Source organism: Dryobates pubescens, chromosome 10 (genome assembly GCF_014839835.1).
Source record: "Dryobates pubescens isolate bDryPub1 chromosome 10, bDryPub1.pri, whole genome shotgun sequence".
NCBI classification, from domain to species: Eukaryota; Metazoa; Chordata; class Aves; order Piciformes; family Picidae; genus Dryobates; species Dryobates pubescens.
Window position 1 is genome coordinate 15732677 of NC_071621.1, and position 27472 is coordinate 15760148.

General features: G+C 54.2%; 1 protein-coding gene and 3 non-coding genes across 4 annotated transcripts; all 4 read right to left on the bottom strand.

Moving 5' to 3' along the window:
• Positions 1–1498: 1498 nt before the first annotated feature.
• Positions 1499–13467, bottom strand: RPS3 (ribosomal protein S3). Its single transcript, XM_009902910.2, has 7 exons — positions 13381–13467; positions 12470–12600; positions 11706–11799; positions 8992–9086; positions 5525–5712; positions 2825–3021; positions 1499–1567 (listed from the first exon to the last, which is right to left on the bottom strand). The coding sequence occupies exons 1-6, from the start codon at positions 13408–13410 to the stop codon at positions 2828–2830; spliced, it is 732 nt and encodes a 243-aa protein (XP_009901212.1). The 5' UTR covers positions 13411–13467; the 3' UTR covers positions 1499–1567; positions 2825–2827.
• LOC128897492 (small nucleolar RNA SNORD15) lies at positions 2507–2644 on the bottom strand. Its single transcript, XR_008462412.1, has one exon. It is a non-coding gene; the product is annotated as a small nucleolar RNA SNORD15 (small nucleolar RNA).
• On the bottom strand, positions 3616–3765 carry LOC128897491 (small nucleolar RNA SNORD15). Its single transcript, XR_008462411.1, has one exon. It is a non-coding gene; the product is annotated as a small nucleolar RNA SNORD15 (small nucleolar RNA).
• On the bottom strand, positions 7803–7949 carry LOC128897510 (small nucleolar RNA SNORD15). The gene has a single exon (XR_008462429.1). It is a non-coding gene; the product is annotated as a small nucleolar RNA SNORD15 (small nucleolar RNA).
• Positions 13468–27472: the final 14005 nt, after the last annotated feature.

Sequence of the window (27472 nt, forward strand, 5' to 3'; positions counted from 1 at the left end):
TTAAGCAACCTGCTCTAGTGGAAGGTGTCCCTGCCAATGTCAGGGGGGTTGGAACTAGATGATCTCTAAGGTCCCTTCCAGCCCAACCCATTCTACGGCTTCAGCAAGGCTTTGGACACTGCCCCCCACCCCAACATACTGAGAGCCAAGCTTAGGGAGTCTGAGAGTGGAGAGAGAGATGGATCCTGAACTGGCTAAACAAAGCCCAGAGGGTGGTGGTCAAGGGTGCAGAGCCCAGCTGGAGAGCTGTGGCTAGTGGTGCTCCCCAGGCATCCTTACTGGGTCCAGACTGACTCAACACCATCATCAAGGACCTGGCTGAAGGGACAGAGGGGACCCTCAGACAGTTTGCTGCTGGTACCAAACTGGGAGGAGTGGTGACACCCATCAGGCTCTGCTGTCAGGGAGACCTGGCCAGGCTGCGGAGCTGGGCAGAGGAACCTCATGAAATCCAGCAAGGGTAGGGTCCTGCCCCTGGGGAGGAACAACTCTATGCACCAGGACAGGTTAGAGGCCGCCCTGCTGGAAAGCAGCTCTGTGGAGAAAGACCTTGGGGTGCTGGTGGGCAGCAAGTTCTGCAGGGGACAGCCCTTGTGGCCAAGGCCAGTGGTATCCTGGGGTGTATTAAGAGGCCAGCAACAGATCAAGGGAGGTTTTCCTCCCCTTCTACTCTGCCCTGGTGAAGCCACAGCTGGAGTGTTGTGTCCAGTTCTGGGCTCACCTGTCAAGGTCAGGAATTTGCTGAAGAGGGTGCAGCAAAGGGTTACCAAGATGCTGAGGGGACTGAAACAGCTCTGGGGAAGGAAGGCTGAGAGAACTGGGGCTGTTAACTGTGGAGAAGACTGAAGGGGGAGATCTCATCAATGCTGAGCTGAAGGGTGGGTGTCAGGAGGATGGTGACAGCCTTTGTTCAGTGGTGCCCAGTGACAGGACAAGGGGCAGCAGGCACAGACTTGAACATGAGAAGTTCCATGCAAACATGAGGAGGAATTTGTCATTTAAGGGTGGCAGAGCACTGTAAAAGGCTGTCCAGAGAAGTGGTGGAAGTCTCCATCTCTGGGGACATTCAAAACCCACCTGGATGTGTTCCTGTGTGACCTTCTCTAGGTGAACCTACTTTGGCAGGGGGTTTGGACTCAATGATCTCCAGAGCTCCCTTCCAACCCCTACCATTCTGTGATTAAGCCACAAAGGTCTAAATGCTGAACTGCTCTGGACATGGCTGAACAAGCTCCCCCTCCTGGAAACCTTGGAGAAAGGGACCAGTAAGTGAAGCTACCAGGACTGCTCCAGTCCATGAGGTGTTCTCTTCACCATCCTCAACACCCTGCTGCAACTCTGCCAGACAGCAGGTGTTTCATCTCCACGTTGTTTAGATCAGGATCTGTCAAGTTCACTCCAACAACCTAACAGCAGGTGGAAGCAAGGCAGCAGAATTCCTGTCATGCCCAAGGTGGGAGTCAGGCATCTTGTGACCAAAGAGCACCTCCACAAGCCCTGTCTTTTGTGATTTTATTAAGAGATGTTGTCAGGACAGTCAAGCTTCTGGTTCCAGATGTTACAAACCCTACAAAACAAAACAAAAACCCAAACACAACAAAATACTGAGTGAGATGGTGGCACAACTCCTTCCTACAACCATTTTCCTACCCACAACACTCAACTGAACAGGCTCCAAGTTCTCCAGCTAAATGGCATCTCTCATTGCTTGTGTTTTCTCTGATGCTCCTCATGCAATGTCCTCACAGGAGCAGATCTTCCTAGTTCAGACTCCCTTGGTTCAGTGAGGCCCTGTAAACTCTCTCTCTTCAGAGAACACCACAGCCTGGCTGTCACTAGCAGCTAAGGAAGTCTCCCAAGCTGTCTTAGAAGCTCCTCTTTTAGGGAGACAGGATTTAAAACATTTTATTGGGGGCAGTTCTGGGGTCCCCAGCTCAAGAGAGACAGGGAACAACTGGATAGAGTCCAGCAGGGGCTGGGAAGATGCTGAGGGGCCTGGAGCAGCTCTGTGAGGAACAAAGGCTGAGTGCCTGAAGAAGAGCAACTCCAGAGGGAATCTGAGCAATGCTTAGCAAGAGCTAAAGAGGAGGATGGAGCCAGACTCTTCTCACTGGTGCCTACCATCATAAGGGGCAAGAGCCACAAAATGGAACCCAGGAGGTTCCATGTGAAGATGAGGAGAAACCTCTCTAGTGTGAGGGTGCTGGAAGCCTGGAGCAGGTTGCCCAGAGAGGTTGTGGAGAGCTTCCAACACCCCTGGCCATTGTGATCCTGGGCAAGCTGCTGTGGGTGCCCTTGCTGGATTAGGGGGGGTGGACTGGGTGGTCTCCAAAGGTCCCTTCCAACTCCCACCATGCTGTGATCTACACACAAAACCAGCCACACACCACACTCATCACTGCTAGGCCTCCACCCCAAACTGTATCCCATGGCTAGTGAGGAATATAGAGCCTGTGCTGTCACCTGCAGCAGGTGGCACCATGTGAGAACACCCATAGCACTGAACCCTTCTCAGACAAATGCCTCTGTGTCACTCAGGCTGTGAGCCAAGGTGCCCAGATCCATGTTGCAGAACACAACATGGAAAGCAGACACCTGGACAAGGTTATTCCCTTTCAGACTCGTCATCTCATCTTCACTGAAGGGTGTGCTTGGCTGGTTTGCAGCTTGCCTCAAACCATCTCCCCCCCCTTCATCATCCAGGGCAAAACTCAACCCAACCCAGCAGCTCTTTTCCCCCCAGTATCCCAGCCACTGTAAAGCTTTTTTTTGGTGAAGCACCACCAGTTCCACATGGATCCCCCCACCCCTTGCAGGCACTTACCCCTCAGGCAGTGGGAACTGGCTGAGGCATGGCTGGCTGTTCTGGTTTGCCACCTTTCTGCTCTGAAATGGGAGTGGTGGGCAAGATCTCTTCTTTGGGTTCCACAATGCTGACGTGGTCTGGAAGAGGCTTTTTGGGGCCAATCTTTCCACTTGGGTCCCAAGGCAACATAATCTTTACTTTGATCCCCAGCACTCCTGCAAAAGGTGACAGGACAACACAGACAGAGCTCATGAGAAACAGTATCAAGGACATCTTCAGCAGGGACAAGGCCCCAGGGTTACAATGTAGGCTACCAAAGACATCTCCAGACAACACTGAAGATAAAGGTTCATTAACATCAACATCCAGGGCTGAGTCACCAACCCTGGATGTCTTTAAAAGTCATTTGGATGTGGTGCTTGGGGTTATGGTTTAGAAGTGAACCTTGCAGAGTAGGGTTCTGGGTTGGACTTGGTGACCCTGAGGGTCTTTTCCAATCTGAATGTGTCTGTGTTTAATACAGTGTGAGAGCTTAAAAACGTAACTACTGTGATTTTACAGCAGCCTGTTTGCCTTCACCCAACTCACTGCCTCAGGACTGTGAAGAAATCACATCACTGCATCTTCTAAACACCTTCAGGGATGGAGATTCCACCATCCCCCTGGGGAGCCTGTCCCAGTGTTTGAGAACCCTCTCAGTGAAGGAGTTTCTTCTAATATCCAACCTTAAGCCAGGCCAACCCTAGAATTAAACCTTCCTGGGATAAACTCAGCTCAGCCTCCCAGGGAATTCATTGGGTTTCTGCATCCCTTCTCAGACAAATGCCTCTAAATCATCCAATGAGTGGGAGTGTCCTGCCCAAGGCAGCCTCAGCACAGCACCACAGAACGTGGCCCTGGCCATGGCTGCAATGACACAAGGACATCCCTTCTGATTCGTCATCGTGTCATCACCGAAGGGAAGGTGGAGCAGAGCTTTGCCTGTGGTGGTATCCCCACACCAAGTGTTCCCAAGGTCAGTTAAGATGTAGAATTCATTTGTGTTTTACCAGCAGGAAGGACAAGTGTTAAGCAGGCTTGGCTGGTTTAGCTGGGAAGACTTGCCAGGATGCAGCAATGGGGGAGAAATGTCTGGCACTTGTTTTTTTTTCTCTTGGGTCTTGTGGCACCCATGATCTGTTCCCTGCCTACCCCTAGCAGCCAAGAAAGCCAGAATCCAAACTGCCAGCAGCCCTGAGGCTCAGTCAGCATGGATTTCATCTCTAAGCTGCTTTGCTATCAACCTCAGAGCCTGCAGGACGTGAGTTAAGAGCATGGAAAATATCAAGTCACATTCTCAACTGGATACATTTCATCCTCACCACTAGAGAAGGGAGTCAAGTGGGATGACAGAAAGTTGTGCTGTCTGCTGCAGACCCCTTCTCCCTTCCATTCACAAACAAAATTCTACTTCAGATCTCACCTGCACAGCAAAGACTTAGCTACAAAAGGCCAAGAAAACAGACTTCAGAATCATAGAATTGTCAGGGTTGGAAGGGACCTCAAGGATCAGCCAGTTCCAAACTGCCACCATGGGCAGGGACACCTCACACCAGAGCAGATTGCTCAGAGCCACCTCCAGCCTGGCCTTCAAAACCTCCAGGGATGAGGCTTCCACCACCACCCTGGGCAACCTGTGCCAGTCTCTCACCACCCTCATGGTGAAGAACTTCTTCCTCAAATCCAGTCTGAATCTACCCACTTCTAGTTTTGCTCCATTCCCCCCAGTCCTATCCCTCCCTAACACCCTCAAAGTCCCTCCCCAGCTTTCTTGTAGCCCCCTTCAGATACTGGAAGGCCACAGTTAGCTCTCCTCAGAGCCTTCTCTTCCCCAGACTGAACCACCCCAACTCTCTGTCTTCATCATGTTTACTACATTTAGCCATGGATTCCTCTCTTTTCTGAACCTGTCTACACCCCAAAATCTTGGTCCTCACACAGGACCCTTAACACCTTCACAGTATTACAGTAGCACCAAGGTTGGAAGAGACCTCAAAGATCATAGAGTCCAACCTGTAACCACAGACCTCATGACTAAACCATGGCACCAAGTGCCACCTCCAATCCCCTCTTGAACACCTCCAGGGATGGGGACTCCACCACCTCCCTGGGCAGCACATTCCAATGACAAACGACTCTCTCTGTGAAGAACTTTCTCCTCACCTCCAGCCTAAACCTCCCCTGGCACAGCTTGAGACTGTGTCCCCTGTTCTGGTGCTGGTTCCCTATGGCCCAGTGCATCACACCCCACATACTCTGCTTAGCCTCAACTCCTGCCTGTTTAAACCTCACATCCAGCCTGAATCTACCCACTTCCACTTTTGCTCCGTCCCTCCCAGTCCCATCACTACCTCACATCCTAAAGACTCCCTCCCCAGCTTTCTTGCAGGCCCCCTTCAGATCCTGGAAGGCCACAAGAAGGTCTCCCGGGAGCCTTCTCTCCTCCAGACTGCACAACCCCAACCCTCTCAGTCTGCCTCCACCGGAGAGGTGCCGCAGCGCTCTGCTCAGGGTCAGAACCCCCGGGGGCAGCACAGCTGAAGCAACCCTGCAGGACCAGCGGTGCATGCCGATGGGCGAGCTGGCAGAGGGAGGCTTCCCGCCGGCAGGAAGGGGAGGGCAGGCAGCGCGAGCGGGGAGCGAGCGAGCCGCCGGGGGGCGCGCAGCCCCGCCACTCACCCTGCCGGAGGAGGACGTGACGCACGGCCGTGTCCACGTAGTAGTTGACCGGGTCCCCGCTGTGGATCATCAACCCGTCCACGAACTTCATGGACTTGGCACGCTGGCCCCTGAGCTTGCCAGACACAACCACCTCGCAGCCCTTGGCGCCGCTCTCCATGATGAAACGCAGCACGCCGTAGCAGGCTCTGCAGGGAGAGAGCAGCGACAGCGGGGGGGGGTTCAGGCTGCGCCTCCAAAGCTTTCCACAGGTCTTGAAGAGACAGCAGCGGAAGGGAAATAAACTGCTCTTGGATGTAAAGAGGAAAATGATGATCAGCTCTAAATAATCCCAGTGGACAGGCAGCTTCCCATGAAACTTAGAGAGGTAAACTACCTGCCTCTCTTTTTGCTTCCTCTGCTCTGGCTGATGCTTACAGAACTAACCAGGTTGGAGAAGACCTTCAAGACCATCAAGTCCAACCTAGTCTGAAGGGAACACCAGAGAACAGAACAGAGTAGGACAGAACAGAGTAGGACAGAACAGAGTAGGACAGAACAGAGTAGGACAGAACAGAGTAGGACAGAACAGAGTAGGACAGAACAGAGTAGGACAGAACAGAGTAGGACAGAACAGAGTAGGACAGAACAGAGTAGGACAGAACAGAGTAGGACAGAACAGAGTAGGACAGAACAGAGTAGGACAGAACAGAGTAGGACAGAACAGAGTAGGACAGAACAGAGTAGGACAGAACAGAGTAGGACAGAACAGAGTAGGACAGAACAGAGTAGGACAGAACAGAGTAGGACAGAACAGAGTAGGACAGAACAGGACAGGACAGAACAGGACAGGACAGAACAGGACAGGACAGAACAGGACAGGACAGAACAGAACAGAACAGGACAGAACAGAACAGGACAGAACAGAACAGGACAGAACAGAACAGGACAGAACAGAACAGGACAGAACAGAACAGGACAGAACAGAACAGAACAGGACAGGACAGAACAGGACAGGACAGAACAGAACAGAACAGAACAGGACAGAACAGAACAGAACAGGACAGGACAGAACAGAACAGAACAGAACAGAACAGAACAGAGTAGGACAGAACAGAACAGAACAGGACAGAACAGAACAGAACAGGACAGAACAGAACAGAACAGGACAGAACAGAACAGAACAGAGTAGGACAGAACAGAACAGAGTAGGACAGAACAGAACAGAGTAGGACAGAACAGAACAGAGTAGGACAGAACAGAGTAGGACAGAACAGAACAGAGTAGGACAGAACAGAACAGAGTAGGACAGAACAGAACAGAGTAGGACAGAACAGAACAGAGTAGGACAGAACAGAACAGAGTAGGACAGAACAGAACAGAGTAGGACAGAACAGAACAGAGTAGGACAGAACAGAACAGAGTAGGACAGAACAGAGTAGGACAGAACACACCAGACCAGGCTGGAAAAGACCTTCAAGATCATCCAGTCCAACCTATCACCCAACACCATCTCATCAACTAAACCATGGCACCAAGTGCCTCATCCAGGCTCTTTTTAAACACTTCCAGTGATGGTCACTCCACCACCTCCCTGGGCAGCACATTCCAAAGGCAAATCTCTCTTTCTGGGAAGAATGTCTTCCTCACAACCAGCCTAAACCTCCCTGGGTGCAGCTTGAGACTGCATCCTCTCATTCTGTCACAGGTTGCTGGGTTTTGCTGACCTTGGCTGCATTGCCTCGTTGGGGCTAAGTCTCTCTGCTCTTTCTCTTGACCCTTGTGTACAGGAGGATAGAGGGAAGGAGAAGCTATTAGCTCCCCTGGTTGTCCAGGGGGGTTCTCGTGCTGTTTATCAATTGTAAATACCTGTCAATATTGCAAATGTTGCATCTTTTGTACATATTCACTGCATTTCCTTGTAGACTGTAGCTTTGCTTGTAAATACAGCTTCATTTGCTTCCAACTGAGCTGGTCTGGCAGTTTGATGTTGAGGGGAATTTCCAACCCACCACAAACAGCCACAGCCTTCACCCCACTGCCAAAGCCACGCTCCATGGCTCTGTTTTATCCCAGTTTCAAGCAGGATCATCTTCCAGCTTTTGTTTGTAAGAAGCCTTCTGAACACAAATATGCAACCAAAGCTCTGCCAAAGCAGCAAAGATCTTCACAACATAGAGGGGGAAAGAAACCTCTTGTGTTGGATGATCCTTGTGGGACTGTCGAGAGTGAGACTCTTTGTGACACCACAGCCACTCCACAGCTGAAGGTGGCCACAGCAGGAGTGCAGCTCCTCAGCCCTTCTCAGACAAATGCCTCAGAATCATTCAATGGTGAGAGGGTGCTCCTGCTGCAGAACCACACACAGCACCACAGAACATGGCACTGCAGAGGTGCTGCAACAAGAGGCATCCATTTCTGACTCGTCATCTTATCATCACCGAAGGGATCTGAGATGCAAGGCCACTGCCACCTCAACTGCAATTCAGCCAGAAGCCTGGAAATTGGTTTTCACTCCTCCCCTCATTTATTCACCATGACAGAAATGCAAACTTCATGTACACCAGGCAAGTAACTTGTCACCTCATGTACTCCCAGACTTCAATTTCTGTGTCTGAAATCCATTATCTAGCCCCTACTACCCTTAGTGACTTTAAGTAACTATCTGTGTGCTAAAACAAAAGTTTCTGGGCAGTAAAACAGTCAAAAGCATCACAGAATAATAGAATGGAAGGGACTTCTGAAGGTCCTCTAGTCCAACCACTCTGCAGTGAACAGGGACATCTTCCACTAGATCAGGTTGCTCAGAGGCCCATCCAACCTGACCTGGAATGGTTCCAGGGATGGGGCATCTCCCACCTCTCTGGGCAACCTGGAGCAGGGACTCACCACCCTCAGCCTAAAAATATTTCTTCCTTACATCCAGTCTGGACCTCCCTCTTTCAGTTTTAAAACCATCATCCCTTGTCCTATCACTACAAGCTCTACTAAAATGTCTCTCCCCTCAGCTTTGCTGTAGTCCCTTCTTTAAGTGCTGCAAGCCCACTAGAAGGTCTCCCTGGAGCCTTCTCTCCTCCAGGATGAACAATCCCAACTCTCTCAGCCTGGCCTCACAGGAGAGGGCTTCCAGCCTTCCTATGATGGTCATGGCCTCCTCTGGCCCCACTCCAACATATCCCTGTCTCTGCTGTGGTAAGGACTCCAGAGCTGGGCCCAGCACTGCAGGTGGGGTCTCAGCAGAGGGACAGAATCTCCTCCCTGTCCCTGCTGCTGGGGATCAGCCCAGAACTGGGCTGGCAGCACTCAGTGCCAGCTCAAGTCCAGCTTTCCACCCACCAGGCACCCCCAGTCCGACTCTCTTATGAACTGCCCTGTCCCAGCACAGCATCACTGGACTTCCAAACAACAGAGGACTTGGCAAGGAGGTTTTCTGGGGCAGCCTTTGAATGCCAGGGGCTGGGCCAGGCTGTTCAGGTCTCTGTACTCACCGGCGCACCGCTAGGCCTCCCAGCAGCTTGTAGCGCAGGGACTCTGCCTGGGCAATGGCACACAGGCCTCTCGTGGCCACCTTCTCAGCATAGAGCTAGGAAAGAAAAGAAGCCAACTCAAAACCAGGGCTGTGCCACCACACTTTGGATGGAACAGAACACAGAAAACCTCAAGCTACTGTGCCTCACCCTCTACACCCACTCCAGTCAGGCCCTCCACGTTTACCTGCAGGCACAGAATCTCAGAGCTGCTTTGGTTGGAAAAGTCCCTTCAAGATCATCTGCTCCAAGCATTCTCTAAACTCTGCCAAGGCTGGGGCTAAACCATGGTCCTCAGCACCACAGCTCTGCCTCTCTGAAACACCTCCAGGGATGGGGATTCAACCACCACCCTGGGCAGCCTGGGCCAGCTTTTGAGAACCCTTTCAGTGAAGAAGTTTCCTCTAATGTCCAACATAAACCTCCCCTGGAGCAACCTGAGGCCGTTTCTTCTCCTTCTAGAAAACTTTATCCTTGGACACTACACCCACTGAACTCTTTTGGTGCCTGTCTCCCACTCCTGGCAGAGCTGATGAGACCCCACTGAAGGTCAGGAGACTATTAGAACTGTCTCCATGAGCTTCTTCAGCTTCAGAACTTAAGGGCTAAGAGGAGGGAGGCATCCAAGAACTTTGTTTGAGGCAATTTTTTACATCAGTTTAAGGATTAAAATCCAACTTCAGGTTTGAAGTACAAAAGCTGAGAGAGTTGAGGTGTTATGGACAGCTAACATGTGCCAAAGACCAAAGTTTGGTGCTTTAGAAGCATTCAAACCCATGCACAACGTTCCTAGAGCAGACAAATGATGATGTGCTCCAAGGTCCACACCATTCTAAGCACTTGCTGGAGATGATCAGCAATTTTCACTGTGGAATGGGATCCAACAAGACTGAGCAAGCAGGAATCAATGTCAGCATCACCCCCAGAACAAACTTCCTCTGACCCCCAAATGTTAGAGAGCAAAGGACAAACAAGGGCAGGAGATTTCAAACATGCAGGCTGCAAATACTGGCACTGATTACACTCTCATGCTCTAATTTCAGAGACACTTCTACAACAACAGAGTTTCTTTATAAGGACAGAGCCCAGGGGGCTGGGAAGATGCTGAGGGGCCTGGAATATCTCTGTTAGGAGGAAAGGCTGAGAGCCCTGGGGCTGGCTGAGCCTGGAGAAGAACAGCCCCAGAAGGGATCTTCTCTGTGCTCAGCAAGAGCTCAAGGGGCTGTGGGAGGCAAGAGGAAGGGGCTGGGATCTCCTCAGTGGTGTTCAGGGACAGGACAAGGGTCAAGGGGCACAAACCAGAACCCAGAAGGTGCCATCTGAATATGAGGAGAAATTTCTTTGGTATGAGGGTGCTGGAGCCCTGGCCCAGACTGCCCAGAGAGGTTGTAGAGTCTCCTTCTCTAGAGAGCTTCCAATCCCCCCTGGCCATTGTGATCATGGGGAACCTGCTCTAAGTGCCCCCTGCTATAGCAGGGAGGTTGGACTGGATCATCTCCAGAGAACCCTTCCAACCTCCCACCATTCTCTGATCCTGTGTCAGAGGCATTTGAATTCAGGAAGGGCAACAGAAACACACCCAAACCAAACATGATGCTGTTCAGACTAGGTGACTGGGCTTGATGATCTTCAAAGCCTTTTCCAACCTCAAGGATTCCTTTACTCTCACCCTCAATACTGGGACAGCAACATCTGCTATAAAATATCTACAGGAGTTTAAAAAGCTTTCTCTGTCTTGTTGGGAAAACCCAAGTGACAGCACTCAGAACACCCCAAAGAGCAAAGCATTTTGTATACCAAGCAATTCGTGAGAAGAGGTAGAACAAGAACACATCCCATGTTCACAGGCTCACAGGATGTTAGGAGATGGAAAGGACCTCTGGTGATCCAACCCCCCTGCCAGAGCAGGACTATAGAATCCAGCACAGGTCACACAGGAACACATCCAGATGGGGCTTGAAAGTCTCCAGAATAGGAGTCTCCATAACCTCCCTAGGCAGCCTGTTCCAGTGCTCTGTGACCCTCACACTGAAGAAGTTCCTCCTTGTGCTGAGGTAGAATCTCCTGTGCTGTAGTTTATATCCATTGCCCCTTGTCCTATCCCAGGGTGCAACTGAGCAGAGCCTGTCCCCTCCCTCCTGACCCCCAGCCCTCAGATAAGCATTCATTAAATCCCCTCTCAGGCTTCTCCTCTCCAGACTAACCATCCCCAGTTCTCTCAGACTCTCCTCACCAGGCAGTGCTCCAGGTCCCTCCATCATCCTTGCAACCCTCCCTTGGACTCTCTCCAGCAGATCCCTGTCCCTCCTGAACTGGGGAGCCCAGAACTCGATGCAATGTTCCAGGTGAGGTGCCAGCAGGGCAGAGTAGAGGGGGAGGAGAACCTCCCTCCATCTGCTGGCCACACTCTGCTGAATGCCACCCAGGATCCCATTGGCCACCAGGGCACATAGCTGGCCCATGCAGAACTTGTTGCCCACCAGGGCTCCCAGGTCCTTCTCCACAGGGCTGCCCTCCAGCAGATCACCTCCCAGCCTGTCCTGCTGCAGTTTATTCTTCCTTCCCAGCTGCAGGACTATGTTCTCTTCAAGTCCTTCAGCTGACAGCAACCAAGCAGTGCACACAACCCCAGCTGCACAACCCCCTCAGTGCTGTTTGAACTCAGAGAGTTTTACCTCAACGCTTCCCTCAGGGAAGCCAAACCTCTTCTGCACGACCGCCGTCAGCTCCCGGATGCGTCGCCCCTTCTCGCCCAGCACATTCTGAGTCCTGGAATAGAAGGTACAGGGTGCCTGAGAAAAGCCTCCAGGTCCCAGCATGTAACCATCCCAAAGAGCTTCTAGAGCCAGCAGGTAACTTAGTTCTGGGCTTGTAACATTGCTGGATCACTCGAGATCACTTCAGCCTCTCCCTTCCAAGCAGCTTCCCCCACTACCTCAGTCTGCAGCAGCATCCCTTAGGGCCCTGCACAGCATCTGAGAGGCACAGAATGATAGGGGCTGGAAGAGACCTCTGGAGATCATCTAGACCAACCTCTCCAGCAGAGCAGGCTCACCTACAGCAGGTTGCACAGGTCACAGAATCATAGAATTGTCAGGGCTGGAAGGGACCTCAAGGATCCTCTAGTTCCAAGCCCCCTGCCATGAGCAGGTCCAGGTGAGTTTTGAGTGACTCCAGAGATAGAGACTCCACAAGCTCTCTGGACAGACTGTTCCAGTGCTCTGCCACCCTCAAAGTAGTTTCTCCTCCTGTTTAGGTGGAACTTCTTATGTTCAACCTTGTCCCCATTACCTCTTGCCTGTCATTGGGCACCACTGAATAAAGCCTGGTCCCACCCTCCTGACACCCACCCTTAAAGTATTCATAAGCATTGGTGAGATCCCCCCCTCAGTCTTCTCCTCTCCAGGCTAAAAGGCTCCACCAGCAGCAGCTCAGTTACCTGGTGGCCAGGATGATAATCTCAGTCCTGGTCGGAGTGACTCGGACTTCTACTCCGGAGTAGCCATCTTCAGCCAGTTCACGAGTCAGAAACTCATTCAGCTCAGCTTTGAAGATGCCATCAGCGACAAACTGAAAACCGAACAGACCTAGTCAAGCTCTGGCCAAGCTCTCAGCTCTCAACTCCCTCCAGGCTCGGAGTTTGGGTGGAATTCAGCGCTGGGACCACCCTCCAGACTGGGAATCTCTGCCCTCACGGGGAAGAAGCAGCAGTGAGGAGAAGTTAAAGCACATCCCCTGCGGTTTTTAGAGACACCTCGCTACAGCCACACTGAAGGCACAGCTCCCTGCTAGGTCTGCTTTGATTTAATTAATTAGAAGGGTCACATCCCTTCACCAGCCTTGCTGCTGTTTCCACCCTAGCAAGGAACAGACCCCCAAGACAGGCAGAGCCCTGCACCCTCCCCCGGCCCCTCTGACCCACAGAGCCAGGGAGTCACCAAAGCCAGCGTCTTCCCAATGGGGAAAAAAGGGAAAAAACAAGGAAGTTCATCAGCTTCCAGCACCGCTCCGCGCCCCTCAGCCCAGCCCCGGCCTGTCTCCCCGCTGCACTCAACGCCGCAGCCCTGTGCAAGCCCCACGCAAGCCCCACGCAAGGCTGTGAAGGGCAAACATAACACCTTCCCCGGCCGGGAGCCCACGCAGAGCCCCCCGCGCTTTCCCTCACCCCAGCCTCCCGCCGCCGCCATGTTCCCCGCCGGGCCGCCGAGCTGCATCCGCCTCAATCCTCCCGTATCAGCCACCATCCCCTCGCCGCCGCCCCGCTCCGATGGACCCCGGGGCCGCCCCCAGCTCGACCCCGCCGATATGGAGGAGCTCCGCGGGCGCGCAGAGCCGAAACGCTGCCCTCACCTTGCGCTTCTTGGAGATCTGCACCGCCATCTTGGGTCGCACCGCCCGGCGGAAAGGAGGGAGCGGGCCCTACCGGAAGCGCTTTATCGGCGCGTCTCCGCTCCCCATTGGACCGGCGGGGTCACGTGTGGCGAGCGCGGGCCGATGGGAAGTGGAGTCTTCCCCTGCGCCGCCATCTTGGGCAGGCTTAACCCTTCCCGCGTCAGTGGCGCCCTCAGCGCTGCCAGGCTGCGGTGCGCCTCCATAATCTCCATTGAAGCGGCCATAGAACCAGTGCGAACGGGGGCGGGAGCTAGCAGCGTGAGAGGGAACAATGGACACAAACTGGAACGTAGAAGGGTTCGCCTCAGCACGAGGAGAAACTTCCCGGCGAGGGTGAGAGAGCCCTGGAGCAGGCTGCCCAGGGAGGCTGTGGGGTCTTCTCCTCTGGAGGCTGTCAAGGCCTGCCTGGAGGCATTCCTGTGCAGACTACCCTAGGGAGGACATGGAGCTGATGGGGCAGGCCCAGAGGAGGCCACGGAAATGCTCAGGAGCAGCTCTGCTGTGAGGCCAGGCTGAGGGAGCTGGGGGTGTTCAGCCTGGAGAAGAGAAGGCTCTGGGGAGACCTAATAGCAGCCTGCCAGTACCTGAAGGGGGGATGCAGGAAGGCTGGAGAATGACTGTTTGCAGAGGCCTGCAGGGACAGGATGAGAGGCAGTGGCTTCAAACTAGAGCAGAGCAGATTCAGATTGGATGTGAGGAACAAGTTCTGCACCATGAGGGTGGTGGAACACTGGAACAGGTTGCCCAGGGAGGTGGTTGAGGTCCCATCCCTGGAGATATTCAAGGTGAGGCTGCACAGGGCCCTGGGCAACCTGAGCTAGTTGAGGATGTCCCTGCTGAGTGCAGGGGGGTTGGACTGGGTGACCTTTGGAGGTCCCTTCCAGCCCATTCTGTGATTCTCTGGTCCTGCTTTTGGCAGGGGGGTTGGACTCAATGGTCTCTGGAGGTCCCCTCCAACCTCTAACACTCTGTGATTCTGTGACTTGGTGAAACCCTGTTCCAGGCTGCCCAGAGAGGTGGGAGATGCCCCAGCCCTGGGACCCTTCCAAGTGTGGGGCTGTCAGCAACCTGCTCTAGTTAAAGGGCAACTAAGGTGGTGAAGGGTCTGGAGAACAAACCTGATGAAGAGCAACTGAGGGACCTGGGGTTGATCAGCCTGGAGAAGAGGCTGAGGGGAGATGTCATTGCTTTCTACAGCTCCCTGAAAGGAGGTTGGAGAGAGGTGGGGGTTAGTCACTTTACCCTTCTATCAGGTGATAGAATGAGAGGAAATGACCTGAAATTGTGCCAGGAGAGGGTTAGGTTGGAGATGAGGAAGAATTTCTTTGCTGTAAGAGTGGTCAGGGATTGGAACAGGCTGCCCAGGGAGGTGGTGGAGTCCCCATCCCTGGAGGTGTTCAAGAAACCTGTGGCCATGGCACTTGGGGACATGGTTTAGTGGCCATGGTGGTGCTGGGTGGAAGGTTGGACTGGGTGATCTTGGAGGTCTCTTCCAAGCCAAACAATTCTGTGTTTCTATGATTTTATGACTGCAGGGTGGTTGGGCTGGATGACCTTTAAAGATGCCTTCCAACCCCAAACCTTCTATGATTCTGTGAGTCCATTCTACAATTCAGTTTGCTCTGGTGGTAAAGAGGCCTTGCTCTCAAGGCACTGCTGCCAACCACCCCAAGCCTGGGAGGAGCTCAAAGAGCTGGTGAGAGATGAGGGGAGCAGCAGAGGTCCTGTGCTAAACCTTTCTTTTATAAGCAGTCACAGATGAAAGCAAGAAGGTGTGAAAATGACAGCCAGGCTGTGTGGACATTGCCAGGGAAGCACCAGGAGGCTTTGCTGGACTGTTACAGAATCATGGAATCATTCAGGATGGAAAAGACCTTTAAGGTTGTTGAGTCCAAATCTTAATCCAGCAGTGCCAGGTTACCCCCTAAAGCATGGCCTTCAGCACCACATCTCCAAAATCTCTCCAGGGGCTCCACCACTGCCCTGGGCAGCCTGGTCCAGGCCTGCTTCTGTCAGGGAAAAAAATTGCTCCTCATGTCCTGCATAAACCTCTCCTGGTGCAACTTCATAGTATAGTATCAGTCAGGGTTGGAAGGGACCACAAGGATCATCTAGTTCCAACCCCCCTCCATGGGCAGGGACACCCCACACTAGATCAGCCTGGCCAGAGCCTCATCCAGCCTGGGCTTAAACACCTCCAGGGATGGGGCCCCAACCACCTCCCTGGACAACCCATTCCAGGGCTTCACCACTGTCATGATGAACTTCCTCCTCACGCCCAGCCTGAATCTCCCCACCTCCAGCTTCATTCCATTCCCCCTAGTCCTATCACTACCTGAGATCCTGAGAAGTCCCTCCCCAGCCTTCTTGTAGGCCCCCTTCAGATACTGGAAGGCCACAATTAGGTCACCTCAGAGCCTTCTCTTCTCCAGCCTGAACAGCCCCAACTCCTTCAGTCTGTCCTCATAGGAGAGGTGCTCCAGCCCTCTGATCATCCTCGTGGCCCTTCTCTGGACACCTTCCAGCACCTCCAGATCCCTCTTGTAATAGGGGCTCCAGAACTGGAGGTAGTACTCCAGGTGGGGTCTCACCAGAGCTGAGCAGAGGGGGAGAATCACCTCCCTTGCCCTGCTGGCCACACTTCTCTTGCTGCAGCCCAGGCTCTGGTTGGCTTTCCGGGCTGCAAGTGCTCACTGAGAGCTCCTGTTGAGCTTCTCCTCCACCAGCACCCCCAGGGCTCTCTCCTCAGGGCTGCTTTCCAGCCAGTCCCTGCCCAGCCTGGATTTGTGCCTGGGATTGCATTGACCCAGATGCAGGACCCTGCCCTTGCTCTTGTTGAACCTCATGAGGTTGGCTTGTGCCCACCTCTCCAGCCTGTCAAGGTCCCTCTGGATGGCATCCCTTCCCTCCAGCATGTCTGCTGCACCACACAGCTTGGTGGCATCAGCAAACTTGCTGAGGGTGCACTCAATGCCACTGTCCATGGCACCCACAAAGATGTTGAACAAGCCTGGTCCCAACTTGAGGACATTTCCTCTTCTCCTATCACTTGTTCCTTAGAAGAGACCAAGCCCCACCTGGCCCCAGCCTCCTTTCAGGGTGTTGTAGAAAGCCAAAGGTCCCTCAGCCTCATTTTCTCCAGGCTGAACAACCCCAGGTCCCTCAGCTGCTCCTCACAGGACTTGTTCTCCAGACTCTTCACCAACCCACCCAGTAAATGATGTCACTTTAAGAACAACTTTTAACTCTTTATGGTTAAATGTCCACACAGATGAGAGCTGACTGGAAACTTCAAACTGTTGCAGGTCTTTCCCACTGGGTGAGCAGAAGCACAAGCAGCAAGGCTGTGGTCCCTGTGCCTCACTGCAAGAGAAAGGGTTCTGCAAAGAGGACAACTGTGGCTCCAGAGCAGATCTTCTCTGGGTCTTTTGACTCCTAGGATGGGACCACCACCTCTGCAGGTAAGAAACTGGGTTGAATTACTAGAAGCAGGATGGGATTTCCTGCTTGGAAGATCTGTGGTGGCCAAAGATGAGGGGGGGAAATGGCAATGTTTTGCAGATGATTTAGGATTTTTAGGGGATTTGAGGAGTTTGGTTGTGCCATTTTGATTAGAAATGATAACAATGAGCAGAATTGAGGCATGAAAACACCTGCACACTAGTGGGGAATCATAGAATTGTCAGGGTTGGAAGGGACCTCAAGGATCAGCCAGTTCCAACACCCCCTGCCGTGGCCAGGGACACCTCACACTACAGCAGGCTGCTCAGAGCCACATCCAGCCTGGCCTTCAAAACCTCCAGGCATGAGGCTGCCACCACCTCCCTGGGCAACCTGTGCCAGGCTCTCACCACCCTCATGGGGAAGAGCTTCTTCCTAAGGTCTAATCTCAAGCTGCTCTCCTCTAGCTTGGATCCATTTCCTTCCCCCTTGGATCCATCCCCCCCAGTCCTATCCCTCCCTGACACCCTCAAAAGTCCCTCCCCAGCTTTCCTGTAGCCTTCTGCAGATCCTGGAAGGCCACAATGAGGTCTCCTCAGAGCCTTCTCTTCTCCAGACTACACAACCTCAACTCTCTCAGTCTGTCTCCATAGCAGAGCAGCTCCAGCCCTCTGCTCCTCCTCATGGCCCTGCTCTGGACACCTTCCAGCACCTCCAGATCCTTCCTGGCACAGAGGCTCCAGAACTGGACACAGTGCTCCAGGTGTGGTCTCAGCAGAGTGGAGCAGAGGGGCAGAATCCCCTCCCTGGCCCTGCTGGCCACACTTCTCTTGCTGCAGCCCAGGCTGTGCTTGGCTCTCTGGGCTGCAAGTGCTCCCTGCTGGCTCCTGTTGAGCTTCTCCTCCCCCAGTACCCCCAAGGCCTTTTCTCCAGGGCTGCTCTCCAGCCAGTCCCTGCCCAGCCTATATCAGTGCTTGGAACTGCCCTGACCCAGCTGCAGGACCTTGCACTTGGTCAGATTGAACCTCATGAGATTGTCATGGGCACAGCTCTCCAGTCTGTCCAGGTCTCTCTGGATGGATCCCTTCCCTCCAGCCTGTCTGCTGCACCACACAGCTTGGTGTCACCAGCAAATGTGCTGAGGCTGCACTCAGTGCCACAATCCATGTCACCAACAGAGATGTTAAACAAGACTGGATAAGTGATCTGCTTGGGAAGAGTCAGCAAAGGGAAGTCCTGCCTTGCAAACATCCCTCAAGGCAGGCAGAAGATAAAGGGATAAGTGCAGAGGATAAAGGGATAAGGGCAAAAAGGTTGACATGAGCTGCTTGGCTTTCTGTGGTCTCTTAGGAAGCCTTGCCAGAGGCTTTACAGAAATTCAGTGGCTGTTGGTGAGAGCAGCAACATAAGAAGGACACAGAGCTGTTGGAGCAAGTCCAGAGGAGGCCACAAAGATGATCCAAGGGCTGCAGCAGCTCTGCTGTGAGGCCAGGCTGAGGGAGCTGGGGGTGTTCAAGCCTGGAGAAGAGAAGGCTCCAGGGGGATCTCAGAGCTGCCTCCCAATAGCTGAAGGCTGCAGAGGGACTTTTGCTAAGGGTGTCCAGAGCCAGGCCAAGGGGGAATGGTTTGAAGCTGAGGCACAGCAGGGTCAGACTGGAGCTGAGGAAGAAGTTCTTCAGTGTGAGGGTGGTGAGAGTCTGGCACAGGCTGCCCAGGGAGGCTGTGGCTGCCTCCTGCCTGGGGGTGTTGAAGGCCAGGCTGGATGAGGCCTTGAGCAGCTGAGTCTAGTTGTGAGGTGTCACTGGGCGTGGTGTGGAGGTTGGAGGAGATGAGCTCTGAGATCCCTTCCAACCTAAGCCATTCTGTGGCATTGCACAGCTCTGGCTACCCAGCAGGGTCCTTACATGGATGCAGCAAAAGAAGAAATGAAATGTTAGAACCATCAAAGAAAGAAAGAAGAAATGGGAGAGCATCATCTCAGGGCTCTGTAGCTAACTCTGTGGGTGCAGATGTACCCATCTGCCATCTCCAGAAAGGTAGAGGGGACCTTGGAGAGGGTCTGAGCAGGACAGCAGGGATGCTTACAGGTCTCCTAGCACCTCTACATGAAGCTGTGCAGGTTGGGACATAGCCTTGGGAAGAGAAAATGTGGTTGAGGTTCTACCAGCCCACATGAGCTTGGAGAGGATGGGCAGGACCTGCTTAGAATCATAGAATCACAGTATCATAGAATTATCAGGGTTGGAGGGGCCCTCAAGGATCATCCAGTTCCAAACCCCCTGCCATGGGCAGGGACACCTCACACCAGAGCAGGTTGCTCACAGCCACATCCAGCCTGGCCTTCAAAACCTCCAGGGATGAGGCTGCCACCACCTCCCTGGGCAACCTGTGCCAGGCTCTCACCACCCTCATGGGGAAGAGCTTCTTCCTAAGGTCTAATCTCAAGCTGCTCTCCTCTAGCTTGGATCCTTTTCCTTCCCCCTTGGATCCATCCCCCCCAGTCCTATCCCTCCCTGACACCCTCAAAAGTCCCTCCCCAGCTTTCCTGTAGCCCCCTGCAGATCCTGGAAGGCCACAAGAAGGTCTCCTCAGAGCCTTCTCCTCTCCAGACTGCACAGCCCCAACTCTCTCAGTCTGTCCTCATAGCAGAGCAGCTCCAGCCCTCTGCTCCTCCTCATGGCCCTTCCCTGGACACACCCCAGCACCTCCAGATCCTTTGTTGTCCTCCCAGGAATCACAGAATGTTAGGGGTTAGAAGGGACCTTGACAGATCATCCAGTCCAGCCCCCCCTGCCAGAGCAGAGTCACAGAGGAACACATCCAGGTGGGTTTGGAAAGTCTCCAGGGAAGGAGACTCCACAACCTCTCTGGGCAGCCTGCTCCAGGGCTCTGGCACCCTCACACTGAAAGTTTTCCCATCTATTCTTGTGGAGCCTCCTCTGCTCCAGCTTGCCCCCCAGTGCCCCTTGTCCTGTCACTGGACATCCCTGAGCAGAGCCTGGCTCTGTCCTCTCCACACTGCCCTGCACATCTTTATCAACATCAATAAAGTCACCCCTCAGGCTCCTCTGCTCCAAGCTGCAGAGCCCTCAGCTCCCTCAGCCTGTCCTCAGAGCAGCTGAAGGCAGTGGTGCCTGGCTGTTTGCTGCAGTTTTCTTTGAGCTTTTGGCTACAGAAAGGGACTCTGGGGCAAGATTTCTTCTGAGCCAGCTTGGCTGCTCTCCTGTTTGCAGGTAGCTGACAGCTGAGGATTGCAGGTTAGGGCCAGTGGTGGTTCAAAATCAGGGAGCTGATGGTCCACATCCCCACCAAGAATCATTGCCACAAAGATGGAATGGAATGGAATGGAATGGAATGGAATGGAATGGAATGGAATGGAATGGAATGGAATGGAATGGAATGGAATGGAATGGAATGGAATAGAGTAGAATAGAATAGAATAGAATAGAATAGAATAGAATAGAATAGAATAGAATAGAATAGAATAGAATAGAATAGAATTAACCAGATTGGAAAAGAACTTCAAGATCATCGTGTCCAACCCATCATCCAACACCACCTAATCAACTAAACTATGCAACCAAGCACCCCATCCAGTCTCTTCTTAAACACCTCCACTGATGGTGACTCCACCACCTCCCTGGGCAGCCCATTCCAATGGCCAATCATTCTATGAAGAACTTCTTCCTAACATCCAGCCTAAACCTCCCCTGGTGCAGCTTGAGACTGTGTCCTCTTGTTCTGGTGCTGGTTGCCTGGGAGAAGAGACCAAGCCCCACCTGGCTACAGCCTCCCTTCAGGTAGTTGTAGACAGCAATGAGGTCTCCCCTGAGCCTCCTCCTCCCCAGGCTAAGCAACCCCAGCTCCCTCAGCCTCTCCTCACAGGGCTGTGCTCCAGACCCCTCCCCAGCTTTGTTGCCCTTCTCTGGACGCCTTCCAGCAACTCAACATCTTTCCTAAACTGAGTGGCCCAGAACTGGACACAGGGCTCAAGGTGTGGCCTAACCAGTGCTGAATACAGAGCAGGATGACTTCCCTGCCTCTGCTGGCCACACTTCCTGATCCAGCCCAGGATGCCATTGGCCTTCTTGGCCACCTGGGCACACTGCAGGCTCTAACAGCTCAGCTCCTGCCCCCAGCCTGGTGTCATCTGCAAACTTACTGATGATGGCCTCAATCCCCTCATCCAGATGATCAGTAAAGATACTGAACAGGATGGGGCCCAGCCCTGATCTCTGGGGTCACCTCCCACACTGTTTCCCAGCTGGAGTGCTCAGGTGGTGCTAAGCTGCTGAGCAGAGAGCAGGTCCCCCAGGAGCTGAGGGCTGGTGGCCACATCCAGCCCCTTGCCGAGGCCTGCCCTAAGCTGTCTCCCGGTCCGAAGCCCACTAGGGCCCCATGAACAGTGCCACGGCCCCAACGATGGCGTTTGGAAAACACTTGGCTGCCTCATTGAGACTTAAAGCAGGCAGGGAATCCCAGCACTAGTAAAACCCCCCCTCCTTCAAACCCATCCCCAGCATCCCCCTGCAGCTCTGCTCTTCAGCAGGCAGAGGACCGTTCTGCCGCTAGATGTCAGCGGAGACGGTTCCCAGGCTGAGGAAAAGCTTCGAGTCACTCCTCTCCTCTCCTCCCTCTCCCCTCTTCCCCAGGGATTCGTTTGTGCAGGATGTGAGGGATGATGGAGTCATCGGCCAGACAGAGCCTGTCTGGAGCAGCCCACGATCTCCTGCGCAAGGACAGCTGCCACTGAGGGAACTTGTTGTCACCAAACGCCTTTCCCTCGCTCCTGCTGCGCCCAGCCGTCACCCCCTGCCCTCAGCCACCTCCTTCCCTCCTCTCTGTGCCTGTCCAAGCTTGGCTGGCCCTCACCCTGCCCCCTTTGACCTCTCTCCCCGTCCCCTGCAGAGAGAAGGAACACGGCAAGCTGGCCCTGCCCCCTGCTCCAGCTGTGCCCCCTGTCCTCTGCTCCCACCCTCTTCCCTCCTTCTTGGACTGGCCTCAGCAGTCTCTCTGGTGGCCTCACCCTTCTCTCTCCTTTCACCTCCTCAAGTGCCATTTGCTGTCTCATAGACTCCACCACGGGGACTTCTCCCTGGCCCAAATTAGGAGACACAATTCCTTCAACCTCTTCTCAGTCTCCCCCTCAGAGCTGGCTGAGGCTGGAGCCAGGTTGACCATGGATGGATCTGTGGAGTAGTGAGGGCCCAGGCCTCAGGCTGGGCTGACAAAGTATGGACCAAAGGTCCTGCTTGGGTACTCAGTGAGCTCCTGATGCTCTCCTCCATCTGCATCTCTGGACTCAAGGAGACAAAGCTCGTGGGCAGATGGCAGAAGTGCTGCTGGTCCCTTCCTAGCACCATATGGATTCCCACCAACACTTCATCCAAGCCTTTATCTGCAACAGGTTTGTCTGGATGTCAAGCATCCTAATTTCTGTTCCTCCATCCAAGCCTGCAGGGTGCTCCTTCCTCACCCTGGCCTCTCAGAGGGAGCTCCTCCTCTGGAGCAGCTGGGGCTGCATGGAGCCATGACAGAGCTGCAAGGAGTTCAAGAAGATTCCCACACAGACTCACACAGATTGCATCAGGTTGGAAGGGACCCTCAAAGGTCACCTTGCCCAACCCCCCAGCAGTGAGCAGGGACACCTCCAACTAGAGCAGGCTGCCCAGGGACACAGTGAGTCTGATCTTCAATGTCTCCAGGGACAGGGCCTCAACCATATTTCTGGGCAACCTGTTCCAGTGTCTCACTACTCTCATTGTGAGGATGAATGATGAAGATTCTCCTCATGTCCAACCTAACCCTGCCCTGCTCCAGTTCCAAATCATTGCTCCTTGTTCTGTCACCCCAGGCCCTTCTGAACAGTCCCTCCCTAGCCTTCCTGGAGGTCCCCTTCAGATACTGAAATGCAGCTTCAAGGTCACCCTGGAGCTTTCTCCAGGCTCAACAGCCCCAGCTCTCAGCCTGTCTTCATAGAAGAGGCTCTCCAGCCCTCTGATCATCTTTGTGACCCTCCTCTGGACCCTCTGCAGTAGGTCCCTCTTGTGTTGGGGAGTCCCCTAGCTGAACACAGCACTGCAGGTGATGTCTCAGCACAGCAGAGTGGAATGTCCAGGATTTAAAGCATGTAGGGAGAGGGGATGGGGTAGTCACCTCCTGAGGAGATGCTACAGCCAGGGATGCACCTTGACCATCCCCAGTGCACCTGGGCAGGACACAGGCTCCACCAGCACAGAGTTTCTGCCCTGGACCAAAGCAAGCAGAAGCACAGCTGGGACCTTTCCCCAGCCCCATCTGTGTCCCACTGACACATGAGGTGAGCAGGAAGATTCTCCTCTCCCAGGGAAGCTTTCCTTTTGCCTTCCAGCATGGTGCAGTGTGGCACTTTCCCTGGCAGCAAAGAGGCTTAGGGGAGCTTCCCATTTGCCTCCCTCCCCCTTCTCCCTTCCTCCCTCCTCCTTCCCTGGCCAGTCCTGCTGTTTCTGGAGTCCTGCTGTCAACCACCTCCCAGAACCCATCCAACATAAACACAGAGAGATGTCTGGAGGAGGTTATTTAAAGCCCTGCTCCAGCCCAGCTCCACAGCAGCCTGTGAGCACCAAGGAGAGGGCAGCAAAGTGCAGCAGGGGGGTGGGGCCAGGCATGGAATCACAGAACGGGTTGGGTTGGAAGGGACCTTAAAGATCACCCAGTTCCAACCCCCCTGCCATGGGCAGGGACACCTCCCACCAGCCCAGCTTGCTCAAGGCTTCATCCAACCTGTTCTTGGACACCTCCAGGCAGAGGGCACCCACAGCCTCCCTGGGCAACCTGTTGCCCACCCTCACTGTCAAGAATTTCTTCCTAATCTCCAGTCTCAATCTTTCCTATTCCAGCTTCAATCCATTCCCCCTCATCCTGTCACTCCCAGCCCTTGTCAAAAGTCCCTCCCAGCTTTCCTGTAGCTCCCTTCAGACCCTGGAAGGCCTCTATGAGGTCTCCTTGGAGCCTTCTCTAAGCTGCACAGCCCCAGCTCTCTCAAGCCTGCCCCACAGGGGAAGTTTTCCATCCCTCTGATCATCTCCATGGCCTCCTCTGGACCCTCTCCAGCAGCTCCAGGTCCTGGGAGCACCAGAAGTGGAGGCAGTGCTGCAGATGGGGTCTCAGGAGAGCAGAGTAAAAGGGGAGAATCCCCTCCCTCACCCTGCTGGCCACTCTTGGTGCATCTTACTCAGAAGCCCACACAGGTGGTCAGCTCTGAGGTGACACTTGGGTTACCCACAGTCCCAGCACCCTGCCAAGCTGAAGGGACCTCTGTGCTGAGGTCCTCACCCCAGGCTAGCACCAGCCCATCAGACACAGGCACATTCACCAGGATCCCAAACAAGGACTCTCCTCACCAGCACCAAACCCGCTCTGTTTGCTGCTTTCCAGCTTGGGCCCATGCTGCTTCTTCCAGAGCAGGAAGCATCTGCCCAGGCTCATCTCTCTTTTTAATTCTGGGGTGGTTTTTTTTTTAGGCTGAGTTTACCCAGGAGAGGTTCCACCAATGTATTTCTGGATCCCATGAAGAGAAGGAAAGGACAACATCAGGCAAAGGCCTGGCCCTGACGTCCATCTCCTTCTTCATGCCCTATTAAGGAGAAACTATGTGTTGTCTCAGCATTTCAGGGTCACCACTGACAACCAGGCCCAGGGTCAAGCTGCACCCTGGCACAAAACAGGGCCCCTGGTGGCATTAAGCAGCAAGGGAGTGTCCCCCTCCCCCTCCCCAGACAGGGCCTGGCTAAGCCAGCAGGCTCCAGGCTGCAGCCTTCCTGGCCGGGAACATTTTGGTCCCTTCCACAAATAGCAACATGGGATTCCTCCCCCAGCCCCAGCCCGAGCTGGGCAGGGCAGCAGCTCCCAGAGAGAGCTGGTGATGAGCTGAGATGCTGTCTGCAGCCAGAGGGAGGTGGATTCAGCCCCACTCCATCCCTGTGAAAATGGCAGCTGGTGGCACCCTGACAGAAAGCTGTGATGAGCTCAAACCCTTCATCCCAGAGAGCTCAAACCACAGTATCACAGTATAACTAAGGTTGGAAGAGACCCCAAGGATCATCAAGTTCAACCTGTCCCAACAGACCCCACAACTAGACCATGGCACCAAGTGCCACATCCAATCTCCCCTTGAACACCTCCAGGGACGGTGACTCCACCACCTCCCTGGGCAGCACATTCCAATGACGAATGACTCGCTCAGGGAAGAACTTTTTCCTCACCTCGAGTCTAAACCTCCCCTGGCACAGCTTGAGACTGTGTCCCCTTGTTCTGGTGCTGGTTGCCTGGGAGAAGAGACCAACCCCTTCCTGTCTACAACCACCTTTCAGGTAGTTGTAGAGGGCAATGAGGTCACCCCTGATCCTTCTCTTCTCCAGGCTAAACAACCCCAGCTCCCTCAGCCTCTCCTCACAGGGCTGTGCTCAAGGCCTCTCCCCAGCCTTGTTGCCCTTCTCTGGACACGTTCAAGTGCTCCCAGAGAGCTCAAAGCAAAGGCTTCCCAGCCCCAGCAAGGCTGCTTGGTGACTTGGGTCTGCAGCACCCTGTGGCCAAGGGTGGCTGACACTCTGGTTTCTGGGAGCAGAGGGAGCAGGGCAAGGGCTGGCTGTGCTTGGGCACTGCAGCCCCACTGCCCCCCCATGTCCCTGCCACTGTGGTGTGGAGCCAGCCATGAGAAGGCAGGGGCTGCTTTGTGCTGGGGAAAGGAGTTCCCTTTGTCCCCAAGGCTGTGAGTGGATGGAAAAACCCTTGGGGGCTTGGCAGCAAAAGGAACAGGTCCCCAGCTGTGTCCCCAGAGCTTCCAGTTGCTCCAGGAGAAGGATAAATGGAGCTGGCCAGGAGGGCAGAGCGATCCCAGCCCTGCAGACACTGCTGAGGACATGGCTTGGTCCCCACAGGCTGCCACAGCAATGCAGCCCCCACCTATGGTTCTGGTTGGGACCCTCTACCTGGCTCCCAGGCACAGGGTGAGGAACCCTCAGCCTCCCATCCACCCCCAGTTTGCTTTCCAAACCCCTCTGCAGCCCCCACTCCGGGACACAGCACTTGGATCTCCTCTTGCACCTACAAAAGTGGTTCTTGCTCCCAGCCATGGGTAAAAGCACAAGCAGGGAATGCACAGGAGGGAGGTTACCCCTGGATATGGCATTTGGCAGCACCAGGGACCCCCCCCCCCACCCCTGTGCCCCTCCAGGGGGAGCCCCTTGCAGGTGCCAGAGGGTTTGGGGCAGGTTTCCTCGCTGTGGGAGATGCCAGCTCGGAGCAGGCCTGGGAATCAGGAGCTGTCCTGCCTGCCCCCAAGCTCCTTTCATTGCCCAGACAGCAACATGGTTTATGACAGCCCCAGGCCATTGAGCAGCCTCCACTGAACCAGGAGCTCCACGTTTCCTCCCCAGGAACCTGGCTCCTGTTCAGAGCCTCCAGGAGGGGCTGGCAGCCCTCCACAGTGCAAAGGGCCAGGCCAGCCAGCAGCTTTCCCAGCTCCCAGGCACACTGGATTTTGGGATACTCTGTATTTTCCTTGAGCAATGGCAGAAAAAAAAATGGCACTGAGAGCCAAATTCCTGCTTGGGGAGGTCCTCAGCTGCCCTTGCTGCTGCTTTCATGTGGCAAAACAAAGCTGCAGGGAGATCTTGCAGGCACCCAAGGCTCTGCAGAGGAGGAGAGCATCAGGGAACAGCCTTGGGGTGATCTAAACTGCACCCTGCCAGCTTGGTGCCAGGCAGACCAGAGGACCTGCCTCTAGACAGCCATTCCCCAGTGACATGGGGAAGCTTCAGAATCACCTGGCCTCTTCTGCCTGCAGACTGAATGTTATGCGAGGGAAGTGAAGACAAACCTTGGCCCTGTGGCCCCTCAAGCTCAGACCCCTGTGTATTTGGGGCTATAGAATCACAGAATGGTCTGGGTTGGAAGGGACCTCCAAAGGTCATCCAGTCCAAGCCTCTCTGCAGTCAGCAGGGACATCCTCAACTAGCTCAGGTTGCCCAGGGCCCTGTCCAGCCTCACCTTCAATATCTCCAGGGATGGGGCTTCAACCACCTCCCTGGGCAACCTGTTCCATTGTTCCACCACCCTCATGGGGCAGAACTTGTTCCTCACATCCAATCCAAATCTGCTCTGCTCTAGTTTGAAGCCATTGCCTCTCATCCTGTCCCTGCAGGCCTCTGCAAACAGTCTCTCTCCATCCTTCTTGTAGCCCCTTTCAGGTAGAGGCAGGCTGCTATTAGGTCTTCCCAGAGCCTTCCCTTCTCCAGGCTGAACACCCCCAGCTTTCAGCCTGTCCCCAGGCCCTGTCACCTGTCTGGGTACACTTGAGGAGCTGAGAAGCCTCTTTTGCAGGAGGCTGTTTCTTCTGGTTCCTCTCCCTGCACAAACAAGCCCTTAGCACAGTCCTGGAGGCTATGCTACAGGGGGATCTCCACAGCCTCAGCAAAGACCTTGTCTCCATCCACAGCAGACCTCGAAAGAGCCCCTCAAGAGCAAGCCCTCACAGTGGACTGAGCCCTGGCTCTGAGGATGCACCTGCTTCCCTGCTAAGCTTTATTGAGGTGTTGGAGGGCTGTCAGCCCTGCCTCTAAAGTCATCC